The following is a 27,876-nucleotide window of genomic DNA, read 5'->3' on the forward strand; positions in this document are numbered from 1 at the left end:
TGTGCGCCAAATTAATGTGATACTATAGCTTTTATAAGCTCACAATTCTCCCTGTTGTATTTACGGATGCGAGCAGATCTAAGATTCTGCTTATATGCTTTCAAAATTAAAAGCCGGTTATGACGGCATTGCCATCCGTCCAGTGAGGAAGTTTTAAGTTGTATTAGTGCTTTGTTTTTTTCTCTTTTTAAGAACTTACAAGCAGAATCAAAAGGATTAGGATGATTGACCGAAATATACCTTTTACTAAAAAAAAGTCAGGGCTTTATTGATCAACTCTGTGTAGGAATCAATCATGAGCATTTCTGTCATGATGCCTACTCCCGGGAAGCCAGTTCAGGCCCAGCGTCCCCAAAAGCAGACATCATGTCCCCAGGGAGGGACCCAGCAACCCCTTATAGGGGCTCTTTGGCTATTGTCCTGGCACCTTTGGCGCCAGGCTCATAGAAGGCATCAGTCCTGGCACCATAGGCGCCAGGCTCATTATGGGAGTGCTTGGATGGACTTACCTGATGCAGACCAGGCTGCCGGATCCAGACCTCCTTGAGGTCTGAAAGGGACTATTTTACCTATGGGACTATTTTACCACTCGGGCGTGGCTGAGGAAGAATACTTACCTGGAACTACTTTGGGGGCTATTTAAACCACGCCCAGACAGCAGCTCACGCTTCGCGTTGTTCTGCATCTAGCAGCTGGACGCTCACCGTGTCTGCTCCTGCATCCTGGCTTCAGCCACGCCCGCCTGCAACCTGGAACACCTGAAAAGGAAGGAAAGGAGAGAAAGGTGAATAATTGAACTTTACCTACCTCCATCCGGAGTCCGGAAACATCACTCCAACGATCCTGAGAAAAGACATTATTTTTAGAAGCGCATCGCATCGCTCGCTGCAGTGCCGCGTTCTACTCACCTTCACGAGGCGCCCTCGGGCTCTTCAGCGACCATTGGCACCATCCGCCGCCTTTCAGTGCCTAAGGAGAAAAAGAGACAAAACAAAGGTGAGCAAAGGAACAGATTGAGGAAGGCCTGATTCTTCCACCTTAAGACTTACCTGATTATTGTTGGGACAATCTTTCCTCACCTCGGGTCGGCGCCGCTTCTTTGGCACTTCCGTACCCCGGCCCCTAAGGGGAAAAAGACACACGCATTAGTGGGTGAAAGCAAGATCACTAAGGGAACCATCCATCAAAAAGACTCACCAGAGTTTACCTTCGGCGAATCCATTCCTCTACGCGGATTCTTCATCCTGCATCTGAAATAGAGAAAAGGACAACGGACAATTAAGGCTTGAACTTTTGCAACTGAATACTTACGGCCTCATATCGGAAAAGTCAAGCGGCGTTGAATACTCACCAAACCCGAGATCCAGTGAAGTAACTGGAAATCAACACGCCCCTGCATCGGAAGCAGGATGGAGAGCTCGTCCTTTCAGACTCTAAGGTGAGACTCTACGGGGAATCGTGGAGGGGGTTCGAGGAGTGTAAGAGGGGGAATGGGGGAATCCGACACATTATCCAGCAGACAGTTATTCCCGTTTTCCATCTACAGAAGGATTCTTCTACGGGCCAGACAGGCGAGGTTTGGGGGTCCGGTCCAGTCCGTCTTCCGAGTCCTGCGCATCACCTTAGAAGAGGTCATAGCAGTCCAGAACAGGTCGGCGCCACCATGGGAATCAGGTGAGCGTTACAATTTCATTATTAAATTTTATATTACCAAATGCTTGAATCTCATGAGAAAGATGCCTGATAAATTGCAGGCACAGACCACTATTTCATCTAATGGAGACTTTAGATCGATCAATTTCTACTAGGGCCAAAGTTGGCTCAAAGGCCAGCAGTTCACATTCCAAATTTAACACACAGGAAATCTGAGCATGATCGCTAGCTGCTATATGACTGATCTGTAAAGCTAGCTTAAGCGGTGCAAGGCTGCTCGTAGTGTATATGAAATCTATCATTGAGGTTTTGATTCCTCGTGACCAAGTTATTTGTGATTGCATATCCATGTCTGTAACCATATCCCAATCACTAAGTAGTTCTCTAAATTTCGCACCCTTTGTACGTGACAAAATAGATGAATTAGGGTTTCTGCTCTCACTCAGGGTTCTACAGTCGCAATTAAAATCGCCACCAATGATGATTTTTGCAGACTGATATTTGGTGGTTATATTTTCTAAGCATTCATCAAGTTCATCTAACATTGCATCAAGTGTAATACCAGCAGGATTCCAATACAATGATATTATTGGGATTATGGGGAATTTTGTCATGTGGTTTCCACTAATACACCCAATATGCTTGCTGATTCCCACATCCATTTTGACTGTAAGTTCACAATATTATTAATTGCAATAGCAAGGCCCCCTACTCGGGTGGCCTTGTAGGGACCTCTTAGCAAGCATACCCTAGGTGGTAAACCCTGGAATGACAAAGGAATTCATTTTCATAGTTTCCTGTAAAATCACTATCATGGGTAGATTCTGAGGCAATGTTGATGCATGCCAACCCATCAGGTTGACATACCCACATGAATTCCATGAGAGGATGTTTAAATGAGTTTTTTCAGGCTGCTATGAGGAAGGAGGCTGGCTTTTCGTCCCTACAATAGCAGTAATCAATGGTTCCAGCCAAGGAATGCCTGTTGTCATGGCAACCTGGGATAATAATACATGCAACTCACATTCATCCTTTCGGTTCGGTATCAACGCAGTCTTACTTATCTCTGTCGGCTTAACAAGCGCAGGATTAGTATACGCTAGCAAATCGACTGCCAACGATTCCAGTTCGAACGTGAATAGATTAAATCCTTGTTTTTTTTATCTCTTCAAAATTAAACCAAATAAACTTCTAAATAGTCTCAGAATTCAGATAGCAAAGGGCTCCTCAATTATTAGACTGAGTAATAGAATACTCTCAGAAGGTCCTCTGATTTAATCATTCTCAATTGGAGAATGCATGAAAATGAAGCAAAAATAAAAGAACGATTAATACACCTTCCCGCCGTAGAAACCATATCTCCTTCTAAACCAACAAGATGCAATTTTCTTTCTCCTTCAACCAACTTCTCCTGCCTTGGTTCTTCCATTCTTACTTGGAGACCGGTTTCAACCCTAGCCATCTGCACTGGAATAGATGGTAATAAAGTATTAGGCTTTTCAACATTCACGGCTCTCTCATATAAGGCCTTTCTCAGGATTTCGAGTGTATCAGAATACAAATTTCTCTGAGATTTTCTGTTCCAAACTAGAGGATGGATTCATTTCCACTTCATCCATCTTCGATGGAATGGCTGATAATAGCTTCATTAAAGTTTCAGCATTAATCGAGCCTTCTTGGGGGGATTTCCTCATTATTTCTTGTGCCTTATGATTTATACTCGCTTGCTTCTCATTTCTATTTTCAGCTAAAGATTTACTCAGTGCAGGGCCATGTATTGAGATACGGTTCGGAGTGAAGGGATGTAATCCCTTCATTCTCCTTCACAATATAAGTTTTGTGGCATGTAATAGGACTCACCGTCTCTTCTTTAGGTGGATGCGGAATCATTTCCTTAACATTTGGCATTGTTATTGCATTAAAATTGCCTTTTCCAGGTTCATTGTCAACATAGGCAATTTTGTCCTTGCCATTTGCCATATTTGAGATGTTATCGTTGCTCCATACATTCGATTTCGCTGGAATCACTGAACCAGCTGGAGCCTCCAGACAAATATCACTATATGACTTTTTCAAGGGCAATTTAAAGTCAGTAATATTTTTAGGATTGACACTCACATGATCAAATGTAGGATCTTTCCTAGTCGTACAGCTTCTTCCCGAAATCAGAAAGTAGCTGTTAAGATTTGATTTACTGTTATGAAGAGAGGTCATTTTAGGCTTTATACCCTCTACTTCATTGACTCTGGTTTCCGTAATCTCACCCGAGATTTCTTCAGATATATCAAGGCTAAGATGGGAATTTATCATTTTCCTCGCTTCCAATTTATTTTTAGGACTTATGTCTGTTTTTTTACTCTTTGATGTTAATTTTGTTTTCAAGTTTAACTTCGGAATCAATGCTTCCTGACTTTCTTTAGATAGTTGTAGAACATCAATATTTTCCTCACCGTTTCCTCGCCTAACCTCGAAGAGGAATCAGACAATGGTAAAATCAGGTTTTTTGCCACATTGTTCGTAGATTTCGTAGATTTCCTAACCTCAGCTTCCCTTTTTCTCTTAGCTTGTCTTTTCATTGCTCTTAAATGAGTTTTTTTTATGCAACGTGTTAAAATTCGAAATACGAATTCTCTTCAGAGGACGACCCCCCTCGACCTTTTTGTTGCTGCTCATCCAGTATTTTTAGCAAAATCGAAGGGCTATCCGGCACAACAGCCGGTTGGCTTATCTGAGCAAAGTGAGAGGTAATCGTAGAATTCATTACTTCTACTGCTGTTTTAAGTTCTTTTTTTCTTGTGTATCCTGAACATCAGCAGGTTGGTTTGCCTGAACAAAATGAGTGGTAATCTTGGAGTTGATTACTTCTACTGCTTTTTTAAGTTCTTTTATTTCTTGAGTACAGTCACACATTAAAAGAGCAGGGGGGATGGCTGACAGAACAGTAGGCAATAAGCCTTCCCCCTCGCTCAATTGGGTGCCCTTTTCCACGTGGGCAGGCGACCCATGAATGGATTGGCGATTGATAGCTCTTAACGTATCAGCAGCAATTATGAACCCTTCCATTTTATCCATTTGCGAGCAAAGATGATATAAAATTGTTTTAACATTCTTTAGCTCCAAATAGGTCCAGTCTTGTCCTTTATCCAGCAAGTCTAATATTTTTATGATCACTAAAAAGGTACATGGAGATTGTACAACTTTCTCGAGCGAATGATTAGAATCCCCAGATGTATTGCTTTGGGTGGGTCTGTAAATAACATCAGCCGAATCAGGGGAGTATGATAGACGAGGTGGCAATTCCTCATGATTAATGTTCTGGTGACAATCTCCGACAGGCTCATTTGCTGGGCTTTGATCGCATAATGAATGACACTTTGCAAATTGATGACTTTTTAAAGAGCCATATACGAGGGGGGTTAGCATGCCAATTGCACGGGACACCTGGTCGTTCAGGTCGACTGTTTTTTGTGGTGAATTCATGGTGTTCACAAAGCTGTTGATCAGCTAATAAAGATTCAGAACATGTTCCAAAAACATCCTCTAAGGGCCGCCTCACCGAGCCATTTCCCCTTCAATGAGAAGGTAGAGAAGTAAGGAGGGGTGTGATTGGAGGATTCTTTTCAGTTGCATGAATCATAGCCGCATGTGATGAAAGTGATAAGCAGGCATTAGCGTCCCCTAAAGTGCCTGAGGTTGAAGTTTCAGACGTATTGGGTTCAATATAAGAATTACGACCATTACAAACAAGCGCATCTATACTAGTAGAAGACAAAGTGGTTGCACTAGCAAGAACGCCCAACTCATTACATTTACTCCGAAGGGCTCCAGCCATTGCTCTGAGTAACGTAAAGTTTTCTAGATATTTAGTAACTCACACAAGAAATGGGCGTCTTACCCTTACCGTACCTCTTCCTTTTTCACTCCCCTTGCTATTTCACTAAATGCCTTCCTCCCTTAACGCTGCTTATTGCATATTGCACATCGAACAGCAAACAGCACTTTCCGCACTTCCTAGGGTGCGCGCCCAGGGTGTGCATGGGGGCTGGATATTTAACTGCTGCTGATGGGTGGGTTTAAGGCAACACGTGATCCAAGGATCAAGGATCTAATGTGAAAAACAGAAAACAGACTTTAGTAATTAGCCTAGAGGGGAAGATCAACCAGCTACACAATACACAATAAGCATACAAAAGTACGTTCAAAGATCTTGTGTTAGCGCAGCAATGTTCGTGATTGTTGAAAGATATTTACTTTCTTAAAGACCCGGCAGGATTTCAAACAAGAGACAGTGTCACATCCAAAGCGCTCCTCCCACTCGAATTATAAGCAGCGTTCTCCACAGACAGGGTTTCCAACAGCAAACAGCACTTTCCACACTTCCTAGGGTGCACGCGCAGGATGCGCAGGGGGCTGGATATTTAACTGCTGCTGATGGACGGGTTTAAGGCAACATGTGATCAAAGGATCAAGGCTTTTCTTAAAGGGCCGGCAGGATTTCAAACAAGAGACAGTGTCACATTCAAAGCGCTCCTCCCGCTCGAACTATAAGCAGCGTTCGTGGCATTTAAGGAGGTGCTCATGGCCTTACGAAAGCCTGTTTGGAATTTGGAATAGAGGTTTAATCTCTCGATGCATTTTTTGAGCTCAAACAGCAACAGGATTGCGAAGATCTTAGCCTCCTTGCTAATAAGCAAGATCGGCCGTTAGTTTTCAGGTCGGGTAGGGTCACCTTTTTTGTAAATGGGGATTATATTTGAGGTCACCCAGGAATGAGGAATGACTCCTGAAGATATGATATTATCACATTTAGATTTTAAGATTGTGGACCATAAGCCTGGGTCGGTCTTATATACACATGCCGATAACCCATCAGGTCCAGAGGCTTTCAAAAAAGGATCTCCTTATAACACAAAGACGGACTCGGTTCATTCTTAAATTCATCCGTGAGCTGGAATTTCTATGATATATATTCGCACCAGACCTTTTCGGAAATATAATTTGGCATAAGCGGTACTATGCAGTTGTCAACCTTTTTAATTGTTTGCCAGATAGTTCTGGTGTCGTGTCTACAGATCGCTTTAATCAAGGAGCAATTCACATAGTTATGGTTCAAGATGCGCAAGTGTCTCAACTTGTTTTTGTATTTCATCATTATACGTTTGCGCATAGTGCGATAGTTGAGGGAGTGGAATTCCTCGTTCCTAAGTCTCAATTCCTTGTTTTTTCCCTTTTTAGGGTCTTGCAAGTTGGATCGAATTGATGAGAATGAGATTTAAGTTTATATTTGGAACTAAAGTGTACCAATGCAGTGTTTACTATTTCCGTGAGCCTAGCCTCCATATCAGCTATTGTTCTAATTCAGAGTTTGTTGATCTGAGAAACCTGCATCGAAACAAAGTTGACAAATCGTCTACATAAGCCCTTATGCTATCGGACCGATAAAGGGGCACGGTGGACTTCCAGGAATACTAGCGAGGGGTCTAAGTCTAATATTGGATACTCCAGCTTTAAGGATATGGACAGCTGAGCATGGTCCCCATAAGTTATTGGACTGATTATTAGGGAGGAATCAACCGGGAGAGGTTATGCAATAAGACTATAGAATCAAGTGATGAAAATGTAAGGCCCCGGTTCCATGTAAATTGCGTACCTATCCCTGATGTTTCAGCAACATCCATGTCCCAATCTTGATAGTAAGAATTCAAAATTGCACCTCTATTATGTGAAAGGCCTTTATGGTTATTATTTGCCAAAAAATGTCCACCCATAATGATTTCAAATTCACTGTTCTCATTGACTAAGGTTTCTAGAATGTCCATTTAACATATCGTCAATGAGCGTGTTTAAAGGATTCCAATAGATAATTATTTGTAAAATCGGTTTTATAGTCTTGCTCGTCAAAGTTAACAAAACACCAAGTAAATTAGCTGATTCCCATACAAGCTTAGTAAGAGCTCTTATTTTATTATTTATTGCAATTGCGAGTCCCCCTGAGGGGCGTCCCAGGGACAGTCTCCTGGCTGGCAAGCAATATGTGATATATCGGTTCATGGTAAAAGTGTCAAGCTTCATAGTTTCCTGAAGCAGCATGATAAATGGATACTCGTGTGAGTTCAAGGTAGTAAACCATTTCATAAAATTTAGGAACCCACACGAATTCCATGACAAGATCCTTAGTTCACCACATTGCATGGGCTATGTCTGACTTATTTCAATTTTAGGATTTAGAATAGTTTTTAGCATAAGTAAACAGCACCCTGGCAATAAAACGCCTGGTGGAACAGACACAAGGACTTAAATTTAATCCTCTGTGCCACCGCTAGCCAGTGACATGAACGAAGCACAGGGCTAATATGAGCACCGTAAGGCCACCCGGGCCATAAGGATTTTCAACAACTGTAACCTGTGTATAGACCAATGGGCTGGGCCAGGAACAAGGTGCTACAATGTTCGATACAACTAGTAACCAGCACAGCAACAACCAGAGGTAGTAAGTAACAAGGGAGAAATGGAAGTACTTTACAAGGCGCTTTGAGGAGGAAGTGACCCATATTGCAGACCGCACCAGCTTGAGGGGCCATTGAGAGTGTTGAAGAGAGATAGATCCCTAAGTTCCTTACCACCGTCACCGTCTTTTATAGATTCACATAGTTTAAAATATTCCTTCCCATCAACCTGGGGCTCCCCAGAAACACTTTTCATAATTGTTCTTTATTTTACACGCTCAGTTAGCTCCATCAGTCTACTGTTCCTATAAGAGCTAATGCACAGCCAGGCCATTGTGACACACTAATGCTGCCAGCCCACATTGTTAAGCTAAACACTTATGTGCCACCTTGTTTAATGTATTCTGTATTACCTCTTGTAACTCTGTCTTAGTGGTACTGTCGCCTAATCTGTAACCCCCGGCGTCCTTCCCACATGCTCACTTGTACTTATTTTGCATCTCGACTACCCTGTAACCACTAGTCAACTTGCACCTTTGTATCTCAACCCGTGTATGTCTGTAACCCCTCCCTTAAGTTCTAGCACCCAGTTACCCCAGGGTTCGGTGCGCGTTACAAATAAATAAACTAAACTAAGCCTACAATTTCACTTTAATGTTCTTTTCCCACCCATTGGAGAAGGAACATGTGGAAAGTGCTCCTTTTTTTTGTTTGACCATTTTGAAGTTTGACTTGTTTAATCCAAATTTGACATTTCTGGCTTCCAGACTGTGCCGGGCCTCTGAAAGGTGATGGTACGAGCCACTAATATCTCTGTGACCTTTTCTGGCTAGCCAAGAAGAAGGATGTCCTGGTATAAACTTTGCCCCAAGTGCCTCAGAAAGAATATTAGGTATGAAAACCCCATGACCACAGCATCTTCTTCCTGCACTCCATGATAATGTTGTCTGTGATCTGTGTCAGGGACACTCCTCCAGGATCAGGGCGTACAGGGAGGGGCGACTCCTAGCCTGCTTGCTCAAGCCCAAAAGTGAGAAGTGTAACAAGGTTCTAACAGAGAAAAAGAAGCACAGAAGTGCTGATGGGGAAAGGAAGAGGCTTGCTGGGAAGGATAAACCCAGTTCTGTGAGTGCTATAATTGGACAGGGGTCTTGTGCCCCCAGACCAGATTCTGAACCATCACTAGGTTAAAAAACAAAAAGGTAACTGTTGCTCGGGCATTATTTGGAATACAGAGTTGACTTTGAAGAAATGACGGTTGTCGCCATCACCTTTTTGGGCTGTGTAGTAGACTTCACTGTTTATGGTGAGTAAGCCACTATTATTGTTGACAGGACCATCATCAGGTGAGTTACGGAGAAGTATGAACAAAGGGATGAGGGAAAGATGTCCACCAATGTTGGTTCCACTCAAGTAGTGAACACTACATTCATTATAGAAATATATGCAATAAGATTTCAAATTGATCCAAAAAAGGTTCTTCTATCAATGTAGACCATCCTTTATTGATATTGATCAAGCTCCATCAATGGATTCTACTTGAATGGCAGAAAGCAGTGGATGTGACCAATGCATTTCGGACACAAGTCCTTCATCAGGGCGATCACTGGTGACAAGCAGATCTAAGAATCTTGGCATTTTATATGAAATCCTCATGGATGAAACAATAGCACATGGCTGTAGAGGACAGTACACTTGTGCAGAGATCCTCCCATGAGACCATGTTGCAGTTGACTGCTAACGAAGCATTCACCGTCATTGGCAGATAGTGTTGTTTCTAGTGAAGTTGGTGTATCCATTGTCTTTGGTGGGCTTACATCGAACCCCACCATTGTGCGACTCCTGCCGTTGGTGAGGGACCAGTGGTTCACACAGGTCTCGAACCTGATGCATATCAAGTTCCCAACGGCATTCAAGTTTCCATCATCATTTCTCAACGTCGAGGTGGTGCCATTGTCGCTCTTCATCGTTTTCTACCCGAAGGAGATTCTGTAGCTGACAGGCGAGTCAGGAGAGGCCTGGGACAGTCACCACACCTGCAACAAGCTACAAAGAGGTCATGCCCTCATCTTTTATGGAGAAATTTAAGTGAATCAACATATCCATGTTGGAGGAAGAGTTTCAAGAGGAAGAAGGGGTGCCATGGGAGGTAGTTCCATCTCCCGAAAAATCACCAACCTTGGTCCCCAGCTCAGTCTTGAACAGATAACTATAAGACCTTTTAGGGGTTGATGCCACATGTGGTTAGCAACTTCCATCTAGACATTCAGAGACCAAAAGAGGAGGACGTTGTCCTAACATCCAAATTGACCAGTAGGCTCTGCTGGTCTCTCTTATTCCATAGAATTGGAATCTGGGCCAGCAAGTCTTCAAGGTCCCGAGGTAAACTCCACCAGTTTTCAGTTGGCTTGGGAAAAAGTACTGGGCCCTGGATTGTGCACCGGTGTGCTTCAGAAAGCAACATTGTCCATATTTGAACATTGCAATGGCTATGAGGCTTAAATCAGCAATACTTGGGGCTTCCTACACGCTTCATCCTGAGAAGGAGTCTTGCAAGATGTACGTGACAGGGAGAAGGGTTATCTAGTCGACGTCCCTGGCATCTAACACTGTGATCATTGTTTGCCCGCTGTGAGAGAAACCTGTAGCACAGTGCACATTTTATGTTACAGTTTCTCCTGGAAGACAAGCTGCAGGAGGCAGAAGATCTACTTCAGAAGGGTTCCTAGCCTCAGACACTGTCACACGGACCAGCAGAGTGGTGCTGAGGCATTAATCATAGTTTAGGCTGGTGGGATTTATGTCTGATATACAATTCAAAATTCTGGACCTCCCGCTTAATGGCCCGCAACAGTTTGGCAATAGTGTTGATGACACCCTCTTGTCGAATAAAACTGAGACTGAGATGGCCAGAGCTTCCGAGTACTGTTCTCTAGATGCCTATTATCACCAGTGACCTCATCTAAGGGTCGGGGCCGCTCCACAATGTTATTGTTGAATTTACATTAGCCTTACTACGGGTGTCTATGGTCGGGTTTTATCCTCACAAAGCTCAAAAGGGACACAGCTCATTTCAATCAGCACATAGGGCCCATAAAGGAGGAACCCAAGGTAAAGGGGCTTAGCCCTAGGCTTTGAAGCACCTCTTACATTCCCCCAGACCCTCCTAGCCACAGCATCTCGCTGGAAAGAGGAGCCCAAAGAACACAAGGCACAACTAAAAGAGGAGGTGGCATAGATTGTGTAAGAGAATGACATTGAATTGGTCCCCAGAGAGAGATGGGGCATCTACTCTAGGTGCTTCCTCATTCTAAAAACAGGAAAAGGGTTGAGATGCATCATGGACTTAGGCTTTCTGAACAAACACATAATCAGGAGAATTTTCAAGATGGTGGCGTGTCAAAATGTGACCCGCTGATCCAAACGAGTCCTTTTTTATGCACTTATGAAATGAAGGGTGCATATTGTCATCTGCTTACTCAAAGGGAACATAGAAAATTCCTGTGGTTTAAGTTTCTGGGAGTGCATTACTAATTCAAGGTTCTGCCTTTTGATCTTCGATCGGTGCCCATGGCCTTTACCACGTGTGTCTCCCTTGTGGCAGCGCATCCGTGGAGGTGTGATATGTGCATTTATCCTTACCTGGATGGTTGGCTGATTGGCTGTGCTTCCAACAAGGTTGCAATGGGGGTGATGCGCGTTGAGGAAACCCAGACTAGGTTATGGTCTTGTTACTTCAGATTTCTACAAAAATCTAAAGGTATCAGACCAATTGTAGGTTTCACAATATAAATCTGTTTATGTTGTGGGAAACCTTTCACACGCTCACCTAATCTTGTATTTATGAATGTGATATGGATGGTCAACCAGGTGATATCAGTAGATCTTCAAGATACATATTTCCAGGCACCAAGTCTTAAAAGGAACTAGATATATTTCCATGTGTGCCTCCCTTTTGATCTGAACTCGCCAGCAAGATATTTTACAGAGGTCATGACAGTGATGATGGCTCTTTCCGTACAGAATAGTCATCTGCACCAATACCAAGATGATTCATTGATCGGTGCATCATACCCAGAACAGTCTTCACAGAATTTCCTATGAAACAAAAAAGAACTGTCTGATTCCTATTTAAAGTGATCCATTTTTGGAGTGGTTTTGAATTGAACTCTATACTTGGTGTTCCCAGTACCAGAGAGAACTGATAACCTCTAAGAAACGATGCAGCACGTTCAAATATGCAATTTTGCCCCTCTAAGGTGGTTTCCCAGATGCACCCTGCCTTTTTCTGGCACCTTTAGCAAATCTAAAATGAGAGCACTACAGTGGCATCTTGCTTTGAATTTGGATCGGGTCTTGGAACCATAATCCAGAGCCATTGCAATGTCCACTCAAGTTCAGCATTGCTGCTGTGATGGCATCAACACTAGATTATCCTCAAGGAATGACCTTTCCATCTTCCTCAACCTCTGATTATGATACCAGCACAATTGTCAGAGTACTTCTGGGAAGCTTATGGCTTCACTGAAAGGTTGGTGGCCATAGTAAAACAACCGATATTTATGAATACCGGATGTTTGACTACTCCACCAAATCACAAATTTCAGTAACTCTTTCCTTCCTCCATCTGCTTTTGTGTGCAGGGAATTTCCACATGCCCCCCCTCCCCCAATACATGTCCCCAATGAAGTCCTACGGACTCCCAAATGGGTACTAATGGAAGGGTCTGCATACCTTCATGTTACTGCATGCCGTAATGGTAAATGAGTTTGGCTGAATTACCAAACTCATAATCCGGCCCTTAATGTCTGTATTTTCAAACCCACACAATTTAGAGACTTCAGGACACATCGGTGCATTCCCTAGCCCTAACCTGAGGAATATATTAGTATCTCTGAAGTCATTATTCCCGCCATGCAGAGATATTACAAATTAAAACATACACGTTTTCAGTAGGAAATACAGTTTCAACCAAAACCAATACAGAAGTAAATTGTTGACCTCTTGCTATTGGACAATTAAACCCATGTCTTACTACACTTTATGCATTTATTGTGTTTGTTGCACACTAAAAGCAGAAACATTGCTCTTCAGAATGTCCAGATCAAAAATGTGATGTGCGGGGGAAATGAGAGGCAGCAACAAGAGGAGGAGGAGGAGGAGGAGGGAGTGAGAAATGACAGGCTAGATTCATAGCTAGACGGGATTAGAACATGCTTTGTTGACATTTAAAGCAAGATTGCCCACTTCTTTTCACACTCTAGTTCAGAGTCTTTTTTATGTTTTAACATGCTTAGAGATTATGTGTATACCTCCAGGCATTTATTGGGGTGTACTTAAACAGACAGGATAAGTATTTTCTTATGTTCAATTTTCAAGGACTGCTTTGTTTACATCCTTCAGCTTGTATTTCACTCCTACAGTGGGATTTAAATCTGGTTTTAGTTTCTTGATTGTTTACGCTATTAGACTGATGGATATTGGGATGTAGATCTTTTGACATATAAGATCATTTATCTAGTGTCGTTTAGGTTTGCAGGGAGCATGGGTGAGTTACAACCCCATTCCAATAAAGATAAATTGCTTCAGTCCTTGCAAACATTGTTTTGGATTTTCGTCTTAATCATGATGATTTCTGTCCTATATTTTATCCATGCTAACTTAGGTTCTCTTGATCCTTGCTCCACCTCCTTTATAATACACTGTGTTCCATACCCAATTAATACCTTATTTTGAAAGTGAAAAATGTAGGGTACTCAGAGTTGTGGTTGGTGATGCATGTGTAGAGGGCATGCCAGAGAAACTGAAGGATGCATAGGTGCAAACTGTGCATTCAGGAGGTTTTTGAAGTGACAGATTTCTTTTAGTTTGTTTTTTACAACCTACCTGCAGAACACACTGTCCCAACCAGTTAGGGAGGAGGCTAGGCAAGGAGTAAAAGAACCTGAATCACTATGATAGTATCATTTTCATTAAGTATATTCTTTCTCTTGATTTTATGCATTGTACATGTCCAAAAATGTCATCATGTGACATTGTTTCTGTATGATTTTTCAGTCTTCGCCCTCTGTTTCCTGGATCTAATGAACTAGACCAAATTGCAAAAATCCATGATATTGTGGGCACTCCCGCCCAAGGTACGCTCAAAAAGTTCAAACAGTAAGTACTTGTACAGTTTGTTTAAAATGACATGTGTTTAATAAATGCAATTAGAATATTTTGTGTCAACACATTGATGCAGTTTCACACATTGTATGGAATACTCTCTGCTGCGCCTATGTTTGTTAAGATTTATACAATTCCCGTACCAACAGCAATAGTTTTCTGGAATACATGATTTGTTCTTTGTATTGTGTGTTGCATTTAATTTCTAAGATGCTATAGTTTCATTACAATTATTTCTTAGTTGTATAGTCCTGTAAAACCTAGAATGCTATTTATTTTCGCATTTTAAATAGTGACTCTCTTTTAGTTTGGTGGCCATTCCCATCCCATATGTAATGGATTAGGAAGGATATTGTTTTCTGTATTTTCCTCCACTGCGTACTGCGCTAGTGGAGGAGTAGAATCATTACATTAGGATTTGTATTTTGCTAACACACTCACTTCTGTTCCATATGCAGTGGTGAGACTGCAACCATCCAATGTGTGGATGAGGTGCTGCGAATCACCGACAAGGGGGACCCGTGCCTCCTAGTCCTCAAAGACCTCTTGGCTGCCTTCGACACAGTTGACCACCTAACACTCCTCGCCCTTCTCAGTGACACTATGGGCTTCTCTGGAACTCTCCTAAAATGGGTTGCATCCTACCTATCCCGCAGACACAAGGGCGTGCAGATGGGCTCATTCAGATTCATCTGACTCCCAGTCACATGTGGTGTACCCCAATGTTCCATCCTCTGCACAGTTATCCTAAATCTCCTAAATCTATACATGGAACCCTTGGTAACTCTCTTAAATGACCCCAAAATAGCCATCCATCACCACGCTGATGACACTCGCCTGTACTGTAAGGTCAGTGGCTCCAGGACATTGCTCACATCCGCAAATGCCTTGCGACCATCCCAATATGGATAGGAAAAACCTACCTCAAACTAAACCCCACCAAGACCAAATTCCTCCTCATCAGTCCCCCACCAAACAACAACTTGTGCAACAATAGCTGGATGGCATTTGTCAGGAAGGATTCCCCCTTCAGCTGGCAAATTTAGTAAAATCCCTAGGCTTCATTGTTGACTGTATCCTTTCCTTCCAAAAACACATAGCCAAAAAGGCTCAAACTGTGATGCTGCACATTCCCACACTGCAAAATCAAACCCTTCATTACCCCCACATAACTTTGCATGGTGGTCCATGCCCTTGTGAACTAACACATCGACTGAAGAAATGCCCTCCTTAATGGGCTTCCAGCCACACACCTCTAAAGGCAGCCCACCACAGCACAGCACAGCATGCCTCATTACCGATGCCCGCAAATTCGACCGGATCTCTCCCACACTGCACAAGCTTCACTGACTCTCTCTGCCTGCCAGGATAATATTCTTCAAAAACTGAATGTATGACCTACAAAGTAGTCTCAAACGGAACACCAACATATTTGGCGGCTAAACTCCACATCTCTGGAGGCTCCTGTACACCACATAGCAAAACTATCAAAACGTGATCCCATAAAGAGAAGATTGGCAAGCTGTCCTTCCTGCCATGCTCTACCCACCAGCCCATCTTGAACTCCATCCAGACAGATGCTCGAAATGTCCCCAGCATCTTCCAGTTCCACAAAACACTACAAAGGTGGCTCTTCCAACAATACCTGCTGTGCAAATACAAATCTGCTCCTCCTCCACCAACAGTACTACGCTGCTGTATAAAATGGCAAGCCCAATGCTGGCACTCTTGCGCTCTGTTCCCCTTGAGCTAGGTTTGCATTATAAGCAATTAAAAAATGAGCCACACATGTCCTTGACTGCTTTGTCCTTTCCATTCCTTGTCACTTATCTCTTCTCCTCCAGTCCCCTCATCTTTGAGCCACTCTACACCTGGTCCTTTGACGCCTATCCCCCTTCTCCTCCCTGCCCATATACTGTACCAATAGTATTGTACTCCTCCTCCCCACTTGGCTTGTACCCCTTCCTTTTGGGCTGTTGCAGTGTCTTTGTACCCCCTTCCCTTCCCACCTTAACTTGCTCTTGTCCCTTTACGAGTAGTATCCTTATCTAGTCCATGTCCTATACCACCTCTCTTCCCCGCTCATAGCACTGAATCTCATACCTGTTCCCATGAACTGTGTCTCGGTGCGGCCCCTGCTTCCAAGTTCCATAATCGTATGCCTATTCCACTTGCCCTTCCTACCCATTACCCAAACCACACCCTTTGCTCTCCCATTTCCCTTCCCATCTCAATCCGAAGCCTTGTCTCTGCCCGTCCTCACTCACTCCCAATAGTTATGTCTGTTCCACTTGCCCTCTCAGCAGGATGAACCTCACTGTTTCTCTGTACTCCTTGCCCTTTCTTCTCTGATTAACATGCTTTGTGCTTTTCCCTTTCTCCTTCCTGCCTGCTCCCCAGAACATCTCACTGTCCTCACATCACCCATGTCATTAATTACTGTTCTCTGTCTGCTCTTTTCATTTTGGGTTGCAAGAAATTTGCCAAAAATGTAATTGGCAAGTGATGTAATTATAACAATTTGATCCTTTCATTGAAATTAACACCATGATTTCATTAATCTTTGTATTGTTTATTGCATATAATTTCCAATGGTTATGTTGTGCCACTGGTGAGTGACAGCTTTATTTCATGATGTTCTTGCCCCTGCACCTTCTGTATCCAGCCATAAATCAACTTCAATATGATTGCAAGGCAGAAGTACAAGGCTTGAGTATCCATTGGAGATTACTTATGTTTTGGATTTTCTGGCCTGGAAGTTAGGCTACTCATGATAGGAGTATGCTTTATCAAGGGGTATGCCAAATCACTGACAATATTCTTGTTGAATCTTCAACCTCTTTCTCTCCATCAATTCCATTTTCCATCTGATTCATAAACCAGCATTGCAGCATCTTTCTCTGGTGCTCATACAATTGGAGCGTCCCTTGCTTTTTGACTATTACCAGATCATCTTACTGATCATAAAGTAGTAAGGGAGCAGTTCACGACTACTAATATATTGAATAGTTTATTCGACAGGAGCTAAAGTATATCAAGGCAATAGATAGATGTAGAGTCAACACTGAAGTGCCCTACTGCCATAGAAATATACATTTTTGTTTTTTATTTTTTCATTAATTGCTTATAGCATTCTACATGCCTTTTGCATAACATACGAAAAAATAATCATAACTGTTTTTTTGCATACAATTTCATCAACAATACAATAAAAACCCTAACATTTCAGATTTGATACAATGCATCAGTTCTCTTTTTAAATTGGCGTCAAAAATCAAACATGTCACACAATCACAATAAAACTATCCTTCACAAAGTTCATCACGCAACATAATCGCAATAAAACAATCCTTCACAATTCTATTTCATCTAAAAAGTTCAATTGTTCTAAAAATTGTTTCCATATATAAAATGAAGCGGCTGAGATGACCAGTGAACTCCCCATATAAATAGCGGACCAAAATTGGTCACTGGTGTAACCACTTTCTATGTTGACAAATCAACTTTTCCCTTTCCTATACAGGAGAAGCAGCACTTCACAGCCAGTAACAGCCAGTAAGCATGTGCTTGGGCGTTCCTATATGTATATTACATAGCCTACATTTCCATTTTTCTCTTGGTGTCCCATTCCTTCCATCAATATACTCTAGCACAGGTAAAATATTCAAACATAGATACAGTATGAATCTACGCAATTTCGTGCTACACCATTTTACCAAATAACTGAGTCTGACAGGAGTATTCAGTAGAAAACTCTGCCTTAAATATGTCTTTTTACCAGTTAGTTCTTCAGTATTTTCAACCTTACATATCTATACTGACTTCCTTTTAAAGGTTACCTTAAACTCCTCAGTGTCATCTATCTCAGTCAGTGGGATACATCTTTACAGTGCTGTTGTGCTATGGTGCAACACAGATAACTATATGTCAGATGTGTGCAAATTCCCCTTGGTCTAACTAGTCTTGTCCCATTTTACAATTTACCCTTATATATAACAAGCACCTCGCTATCTTCCAGCATGTTCTCATCAATGTCAGACCTAGCTCTAGACGCAATGCCTCAACCTGGAATGTCTGTGGTACTCCTAAATATTAATGGGTTACTTTGGTGGTCCAGACAGCAGACTTTTTGATAAAGCTACTGAAGTTGTAACATGGTAAGTAAATGTCTAAGGCACGAAACTGGGTTAATCAAAATGAACTAGGTTATGAAAGGATCATAATTAAGATTGGCTAATAGACACATAGAAGCGACTTCCAAACATATGACCACTGCTTGGTCTGGGCAGTATTATCCAGCGCAGAGTGTGGGGCTGAGTGTTCTGGTGTCTGCTTGTGAGACACGCTATTGCATTTTGCATGTGTTCAACATTACTGCGTTAGCTGAATACTGGCCCTTTAACTGGTGAAAAGTCTATTTTACCCGCCAACTAGCACGAAGCGCGGTGTGCGCATTGTGGGGCTGAGTGTTCAGAGGATGGTAGCACGAGCAATGCACTACTCCAAACAAACTGTACAAGGTAACATTTTCTTCTGCATTCAACAAGTTACGTTTGTTTAAAGCTCCAACACTGGCTGAACTGCTATAAACTTACGCTGGTGCTTGCTAGTATTTGTACACATATTTTTCAAGGCAAACAATGCCAGGAAAAGTTATGACTAAATCACAAATGTCTAAATCCAGAAAGGAAAGCCTTACGGGAAGGTACTTACCTCACACGATGAGACTGATGAGTCTTGTACAAACGCTGATAAAGTAATGACTCGATCTATGACTGCTCATAATGTAAACAATCAAGCAAATTCATCTGCCCCAGCCAAAAAATTACGGATTATTATCAGGCTAAACACCCAACGGATAAAAACTCCCAAAATAAGGGGTGTAAAGATAATCCAATGAATAGCCTAAACTAATCCAATTATGGCGGCATCGATAACCACTCATTAATGGCTTTGTTACTCTATTCAGAGTGCTGCTGCGGCGTGTATTACGTCAGCGCTGTATACTGAAACCCTTGAATCTTTGCCTCTAATTAATGGTGCTACAAATGAAGTGACTCACTCGACCGCTTCTGCTGCCAATAATCTCTCAATGCCCAGTGCCTTTGGATGTAAGTCATGCAAGACAGGATGTAAGCCATGTGCACCCCAGCCCACAGGTATTTCAAGGACCTTCACAGCGCATATCTACATCGCCAAACCTTTTTCAAAGCTTTACGATAGTGCAGTCTAATGTAGCAAATGAATGCTCGAATGATTCACGTTACAATAGTGTGGTTGACTCTAAAAACAGCAATATGGCCACTGAGGGAATCGTCCATTTTGCTATCAAAATTGTGCTCAAACTTTGTGGCGTCATATTGGATGAGGTTAAGAAGCAGGGCAAAACCATTGATGCCCTTGGCCAATGCCTGCAGGAGGGTGGGCCTAACTGCCACTGTAACAATAGCCTAACTCCAGTGGTGATTGCTGCCTCTGGTGCAGAGAGCCTTATTCAAGAAGTAATCCTCGATTACTAAGTCTCTGGATGAAGACAATACAGATTTAACCATGTGTAAAACAAGAAGGGAAAGGCGTTTGGCTAAACGAGCAAGACTGCGTAAGCAGACAGCCAAACGGAAATCATCCCCGATATCTCAAAAGCAAGCAGCTGATCCCCTCAACTCTACCACAATTGTCCCTGTCCAATGTATTCTGATGGAAAACAAGACCATTGCAGCTCAGCGACGCAAAACTCATCAGAGGTCTGTGAGCACTCTGACAAGCTGGCTTCTGGGGGATGGATTGCAGGTGGCAGAGCACGACATGGATAAAGAAGAGCCAGAGGTGATGACTGGGGGACCCATTATGATGCAGGCATCGATGAATGATCCCATGCCTATCCAACCAGGCACAACTGCGAAGCCACTACCCCCTGATCAGATACCTTATGAGCGAAACCCAAAAATGTTCACCATATGCCGAGGTCCATTGACTTTTACAGAAAAATGTACCAACCGATATGATCTGCTCAACATCTGTCGGAATATTCCAATGCGGAGAGTGTTATCGTCTTCTGACTTTAGCTTTGTAGAGCCGGTGAACATAAACAGAGGAAACTTTGTGAGAGTCCATTGCCCTACTGCTGAGGTTCCATCACTCATATGTCTTCAACAGGGATCAATTCAGAATGCTAGATATTTAGTTGATTGTCCATCACATGTATGCCCTACACGTTTGATACTGCTGGCCCTGGCTTTGCTACCCGCCCTTGTGGCGAATGAATTAACTAAAGAAAATGTTAGTGAAGATGCCCAGGGCTGGGAGTAGTTCAAGACATTTTTGGTGAGATAGATGGCAGAAGTGAAATGTAATTTAAAAATAGCAAGTTGGAATACGTGAGGCTATAGACATTTCCTGGACCCGAAAGGCTCTCTTCCCTCTTTTCGATGAATCTGATGTTATGTTTTTGCAGGATACTTGGCTCACATCGAATTTCCACATTGAAGGCTTTGCTTTGTACCAACATTTTGCTGCAAAGGGCCCTAGAGGGCACCCCTCCAGTGGTTTAATTGTGGGGATAAAGCAAAATGTTCCGCTGAAAGACTTAAAATTGATTATTAGCCCTAACAAAAGTTTGGATATTGAGGTGGAACTTTGTGGTGGAGATGAACCCATAACATTGCTTTTGGTTAATATTTATGTTCCGCCAGATACTACTGACATGGAAGATATCTATGAAATTATCGACTCTATCTGTACCACCTGGCTGATATCTGTTGATCATGAATTTATCATGGTAGGTGGGGATCTAAACGCAGGATGTAGAGATCATGATCTGTGCCCTTATAAACATGTCAAACCGGCTAGTACTATGATTAAGCAGCGGGGGAATAACACGGGGAAGAAATGGGTTGCCTTTCTGAAGGATTGGGAACTGCTGATGTATAACTGGAGACCACCAGGGGATAGGCCAGGGCGGCATAGTAGCTGATTTATGGGAAAATAAATCTACCCTGGACTATTTCTTTGGGAGTAACACTTGCTCTGAGAAGGTTATGACCCTTGAATCTCGAAGTACGGAGTTTAGTGATCACTCTATCCTTATACTTAGCTGAGTACTCAGGTCATGCGAGCGGTCCACGTGGTGGGCGAGGCACAGATGTAAATCATGAGGTAATAGGATATATTGATCATCTGATAACCTAAAAAAGGTTAGACAATCTATTAACCATCGACTTAGGATCATATTGAATTTAGCTGAGGAATGCAGCGTGAGTGATATAGGCGAGTGTCTCAAAGCCCTCACATTTGATACAGGCTTGGCTAATCAACGATACTCAACTATTCACGATGGGAAGCATTCAAACCCTGTTGCGATCACAGACAAGGCTAATCATGAGGTTTCCTGGTCTTTGTACACAAGCTTAAATGATATCTACACTGGTATAGTACGATTCAAGCGTTCACAAGCACCTGGCCCTAATGGATTGTCGAATGCTGTACTAAAAGCTGACCCACGGGCATGGTCCATGATGCTGAACATTTTATTTGATAAAGTCTGTATAGAGAGAAAGACATCACATATATGGAAACAGGCTATCTTGCTGCCCATATATAAAAAGGGTGATAGAGAACACCCAGAGAATTAAAGATTACTTTCTCTATTAGATGTCCCGAAGAAAGTGTTCTCCACCTTTGTTTTGAACGCTCTACAGAAATGGGCGGATGATAATAACATATTTCACTTCACGCATACTGGATTTCGCCCTGGATCGCCAACTGCATTACATTAGGATGTTGGATATGCTGATTGGTGAGGCTGCAACAAGAGGGAATCCTGTACTTTACTTGATCGATGTAGATTGTAGTGCAGAAATTCGACTCTGTTAACCGTACCCTCTTATGGCAGAAGCTGCAAGATATGGGCTTCCCTGAATGCCTATTGGCCATAGTAATTCATCTTCATGCTGGCACTAGTGTACAGGCACGATTGCATAGCTCTGGCTCATTGTCGGCCTCGGTAGAGATAAACAGGGTGGTCAGGCATGGATGTGTGCTGGCACCCCTGTTATTTAATCTGTACCTGGCCAACTTATCTCGATTACTGTTGGCCGTAGATGGATGTCCAAGTAAACTAGGCTCCGGCCACATTCCTAGTCTACTATATGCAGATGACCTTGTCTTGCTCGATCGGACTATGACTGGGGTCAAGAATAAATTTAAGGACCTCATTGAGTATGCAAAATTGAATGATTTATCCATTAATACGAGGAAGACAAAAATGATGGTGGTGTCTGGACATATGATAAATAGGGTGAGGTTTGGGGTAGATTCCTATAGCATTTAATATGTTAACAGCTACCCATATTTAGGACTCGAACGGATGGCCAGTGGGGGTTATAGTGCCATTATTGAAGGGAAAGAAAAGAAAAGCCTGACAGCTAAATTATGTAATTAACACATTTTTAAGACAGATGGCTGGCTTTTCAGTAGAAGGGATTATCAAGCTCTATAAACAAAGCTTCACACCGGCTATATTGTATGGCCTTGAGGCCCTTGCCATGAGTGATCTGACATGGTTAAATATCAGCGAAGGCCACTTTTGGAGGAAACCTTTGAACTTGTTATCTGCCACGTCGGTGGCTTACCTCCGTCTTGAACTGGGATTGGCTTCCTTGAAAAGTCAAGTTTTGATTCACTGAGGTCTGCTCTATATAAAATCTAGCGCTGCACCTAAATGTCTGCTGTTGAAAGCTATGGGGCAGATCATTTACACTGCTCCATACTGTAGGACTGGCACTCGTACTTTTGACAAACTAAATGAAGAGTGGTTTACTAACATTGAGTGATAACCTGATTTTAGACGAGGCACCGATTTAGGGCTGGATAAATAACTATACCCATTTGCAGACATTGCAAAACTACAAATATCTAGTTAATATTACTCATTGTTACCTTAATACACAGCAGTATCTTATGAAGTCCCCTAGTTTGGCAGTACGTAGCTTTGTGCTACGTCTACGGACCAACCAACTACCTGTACTTGCCTTACAGGGTGCTCATATTGAGATACCCAAGGAACTGAGAATATGTAGAATTTGAAAAATTCTATCAATATTGAATCTCCAAGGCATGTATTGATGATGTGCCCTAAACTAGGACCCACTTACATGACAGTGTTGGGCCAGTTTGTGGTAAGGTACGATGCGATTAAGACTGACAGAGTCTGGAGTTACTGTTTAAACTCAGATTCGGACTCAGGCCATATAGCACTTTATCGAATTTGGAGAGCGTGTCTGACTATCTGGAGATATAAAGCCACCAAGAGACAAAAGTGCAGTATTACTTTACTAATTATTGCGTCAGTATTCTTAAAAATGTATACTAAATTTTAAGATATGTGTTTATATATGTATTTTGAAATATTTTTAAAGTATTTAAAAACATGTTTGCCTTTTGTAATAATGTATTGTGTGATAGGGTTTTTACAAGTATTGAGTCTTATAAGTGTGGTAAATTTGGTATGAATTGTTGATACTTTGTAAAGGTTATTTTATGAATCAATACAAATGCATAATAATTAAGATTGGTTGCAGGAACAAAGGTAACTTGATAGTAAATGAGGTGGGGCATCTAAAAAGAGAAAATTAAGATACAGGAGTCTGAACATGGGGGTGAGAGTTCAATTGAATTGAGCAGGAGAAAGTAACATGCTATTTTATCAAGATTTATAGTGGTAAAATATATTTGAACACATCCTTGTGACTATATGCAGTGTGTACACTTGGTGTTTTCATAATGTCATGAATTTGGTAGAGTTGTTTTAGTGCGGTGATGCGAAGGTTAACAATTCTCTCTGGTAAACAACACACAAACTCCAGTATGCACATTGCTCACAAAACATAGGGGTGACTAACTGCAAATGTGTGTCATACCCATTACATGGAGAAGATACAAGGAAGTGGGATTGATCACATAAGGCATAGGGATATTGTCTAGCAAAAAAAAGATGAAGAAAGACACACAACGGAAAAAAAGTCAATTGTCTGTTGCTAAGAGATTGCAAAGGCACAACAAGAGATTGGAATTTTGAGTTCTCAACACAGGTTTGTTTAAATGCTGAAGGAAGTTGCACAACTCTAGGAGTAGTGAAATAGAAAGCACTTGAGCAACAGGGTAGCAACTTGCTAAATTATAAAGACTCTCTGCTGCCCACACTTTCTTTTCCCAGGTTATGTCTTACAAAAGGCCTGCAGGCTGCAATACCACCAAACAATTCGAATTTTGAAGATGTGTCTGGAGAACTCCAGTGGGACTGAGAGGTGCCTGTAGTGTAAAAGATTGCAGTTTTCTGTGAGCAAACAGGTTCCAGGATAGTTGAAACAGAAACATTGTGTTCTATATTCTTGATGGACCTAGTGCCCTGACTCCAAGTTCTGTCTATGAATTCTCTTTTGGTTGGCTGTCCTCAAATGGGACCAATTTGTTATCTCTTCTGCCAACATCTGGGTTGGTCTGGATAAGATTTTCTCCCAAATCCATCGTCTCAGGGTTGGGTGATCACCTGCTCACTGCCGCTTTAGTGTGAACCCCTTCCCCATCCTGACTTACTGACTTGTGACTTGACCAACAACCTTCCTAGTATTTTGATTAGTACCTATCCGCCTCTGTCCTCAGGTACTCAGCAGGCCCTCTAGCTCAGTCTGGATTCTCCCCTGGGAAAAGTTGTCGAAGTCGAGCGCAACTTCGTCGACTCCACCGGCACCGACAGCTCTGACGATGAAGCCTATATTATCCTCGACGCCTTTGTCGAAGGCTTCGTCGAGTGCGTCGAAGGTTCCTTCGACCCCCTCGAAGAAAACACTGATTCCTTCGACAAAATATCAGGAGCAAAAGAGAAGGTTTACACCTTTACCAAAATCGGACTTCTTTAGGTCCATGTCTTCAATTTTTGAAGAATCTGGCTGAGATGATGAGGAGGTCACTCCTTTTGGAGTAAAATATGGCACTAGACAAGTTCCAGAGGAACTGATAAATCCTGAGACAAAAATGAGAGACCTATCTGAAACTCTGCATTCTGCTAGTGGTGTGGACACATCACCCAAATTGGAGTTTGCTGCACCTGATCCTGCAGAACATGCAGCCTCAGGGTATAGGAATTTGATGAGTAGGGTGATTGAATATATGGGTTGGGGAAGAGCCTCCCCTACGTTTGAACAAGACAACATGACGGACATTATAGTCCGGGGACCCCGGAAAAACCCAGTTCTCCCTTTCCATAGGGCGCTCCAAAGGACAGTTGAAAAGAACTGGGAAAAACCTGATAGCATTGCTGCACTAGACAGTAATCTCCCAAAGAAGTACAGAACTTCTACTTCTGATCCAGAATACCTGTGTAGAGACCCTACACCAGAAAGTCTGGTTATTCAGGCCGCTACTACTTCCAGGCAGACAGCATACCTAACCATACCTCCGGACAGGGAGGACAAAAAGGTTAATGCCTGGGCTTGTAAAGTTTTTACTTTGGGTAGCATGGCCTTGAAATCGACCAACGTCACCTGTACCCTGGCCAGGTTCACACATACCCTGTGGGAATGCATTTCGGCGGCGGATGAACATATTCCGGAAGGCGAGGAAAGGGGAAGGCTTCCTGAACATAGTCAATGACGGAAAGGAGGCAATGGGGGAATGCCTCCAGACTGGACTGGATACTGCTGATAGTATTAGCAGATGCATGGCATCAAGCACAGTGCTACGGAGAGTTGCATGGCTGAGAAAGTCGGGGTTTGCACCAGATGTGCAGACCAGACTTCTCAACATGCCCTTTGATGGCTCGAGGCTGTTTGGTAGTAAGGCTGATGAGAGCCTAGAAAAACTACAGACCTCGAAAGCGGCAGCTAAATCTCTTAGTGCCTCCATGAGACAGCCTCAGAAACCCTATTCTGCTCATTTTCCTGGAGGGGTCGTCCTTTTCGATACTACTCCTCTGTTGGTAGAGGAAGAGGACAGGCTTTTCAAAGGGGCAAGAGGAATGTCACTCGTGGTGGACGAGCAAAGACTACAAAGCCATCTTCAGGAACGGCACCTAAACCCTCAGCCGCTCCTGCAGCCGCCTCCAAATCTCTCTGAGGTCTTATCATACAAAACACCAGTGGGAGACAGAATCTCTCAGCATCTGAAAGAATGGCTGGGCATTACTTCAGATGCTTGGGCACTGGAAACAGTAGCTCAAGGTTACTGCCTTCCCTTAAAAGACCTCACGATCATCCACCGGGAGCCAGCTCTACCAAAACTCCAGACCCGCTCCTTTTACAGGAAATTTTAACCCTGCTAGATAAAGGTGCAATAGAACATGTACCTGTAGCGGGTAGGAACAAAGGTTTGTACTCCCCTTATTTTCTCATCCCAAAGAAGGACGGAGGATTGAGACCCATCTTGGACTTAAGAAAATTGAACAAGTTCCTCAGGAAGGACAAGTTCAAAATGGAAACCCGTTCTCAGATCCTTCAGGCTCTCCAGCTCCAATAATGGTTGGTATCATTGGACCTTCAGGATGCTTATTTTCATGCGCCAATCCATCCCAAGAACAGAAAATACCTGAGGTTCGCAGTTGGCGGTTCTCACTATCAGTTTCGAGTTCTGCCATTTGGGCTGACCTCCGCTCCAAGGGTTTTCACCAAACTGATGGCGGTAGTGGCAGCGTGTCTCAGGAGAGGGGGGATTCACGTCTACTCCTAATTGGACCACTGGCTAATCAGAGCACGCTCTCCAGAACAGGCTCAGGAACACCTGTCGACCACCTGCCACTTCCTCCACAACCTGGGCTTCTCCCTCAATTTCAAGAAGTCCACATGATACCATCCCAACAACTCCAGTTTATCGGAGCAGTCTTGGACAGTTCCTCGGGCAAAGCCTCACCGCCCGAGGTGAGAGCTCTCCACATCAGCAGATGGTAATAAAATTACAGAAAGCCCAGCATCTGCCGGCCTTCGATTTCCTGAGGTTGCTAGGACTCATGGCATCCTGCATTTTTCTGGTGCCAGAGGCCAGAATGAGAATGAGATCCCTCCAATGAGCCCTCAGAACTCAGTGGTCCCAATTCTCGGAGAATATTTCCCCTGCTCTTCGCGTTTCCTCGAGTCCCTGTGATTCCTCAAGTAATCAGGAGGTTGAGAAAGTTCAGGAAAGCCATGATCCTAATTGCCCCAGAGTGGGCCAGGAGAACGTGGTACCTGGACCTTCTAGACAAGTCCATCTGCCCTCCAGTACGTCTTCCACAAAGAGAGGAATTTCTCTCGCAAGAGGAAGGTCGGGTTCTCCATCCAGAGGTCAACACACTCAACCTTCATGCATGGTTTCTGAGAGGTTGAGATACAAGCATTGGGATCTTCCGGATGACGTACTAGAGATGTTGCTTTCGGCCAGAAGGCCAGCAACAAAATCCTTGTACCGGTGTCGTTGGAATAAGTTCAGTAACTGGTGCAAAGATAGGGATGTGGACCCTTTTCAATGTAGCACACCAATGGTACTTTCCTTCCTATTACATCTAGCCAATCTGGGGCTCCAGATCGGAACAATCAAAGGATATCTTGCTGCGCTGTCTATTTTTAAGCGCTCCTCGGAAGAGGTT

At 42.9% G+C, this 27,876-nt stretch overlaps 1 protein-coding gene across 2 annotated transcripts in view; it reads left to right on the forward strand.

The window, feature by feature from the left end:
* MOK (MOK protein kinase) overlaps positions 1-27,876 on the forward strand; it is a 1,335,855-nt gene that overhangs the window by 1,044,026 nt on the left and 263,953 nt on the right. For both annotated transcript variants that reach the window (XM_069637748.1, XM_069637749.1), the window contains one exon: positions 14,157-14,258. In XM_069637748.1, the coding sequence (XP_069493849.1) occupies positions 14,157-14,258 (102 nt within the window). The remainder of the gene's footprint in view (positions 1-14,156; positions 14,259-27,876) is intronic.

Source organism: Ambystoma mexicanum, chromosome 14 (assembly GCF_040938575.1).
Source record: "Ambystoma mexicanum isolate Mex_15411 chromosome 14, UKY_AmexF1_1, whole genome shotgun sequence".
NCBI classification, from domain to species: Eukaryota; Metazoa; Chordata; class Amphibia; order Caudata; family Ambystomatidae; genus Ambystoma; species Ambystoma mexicanum.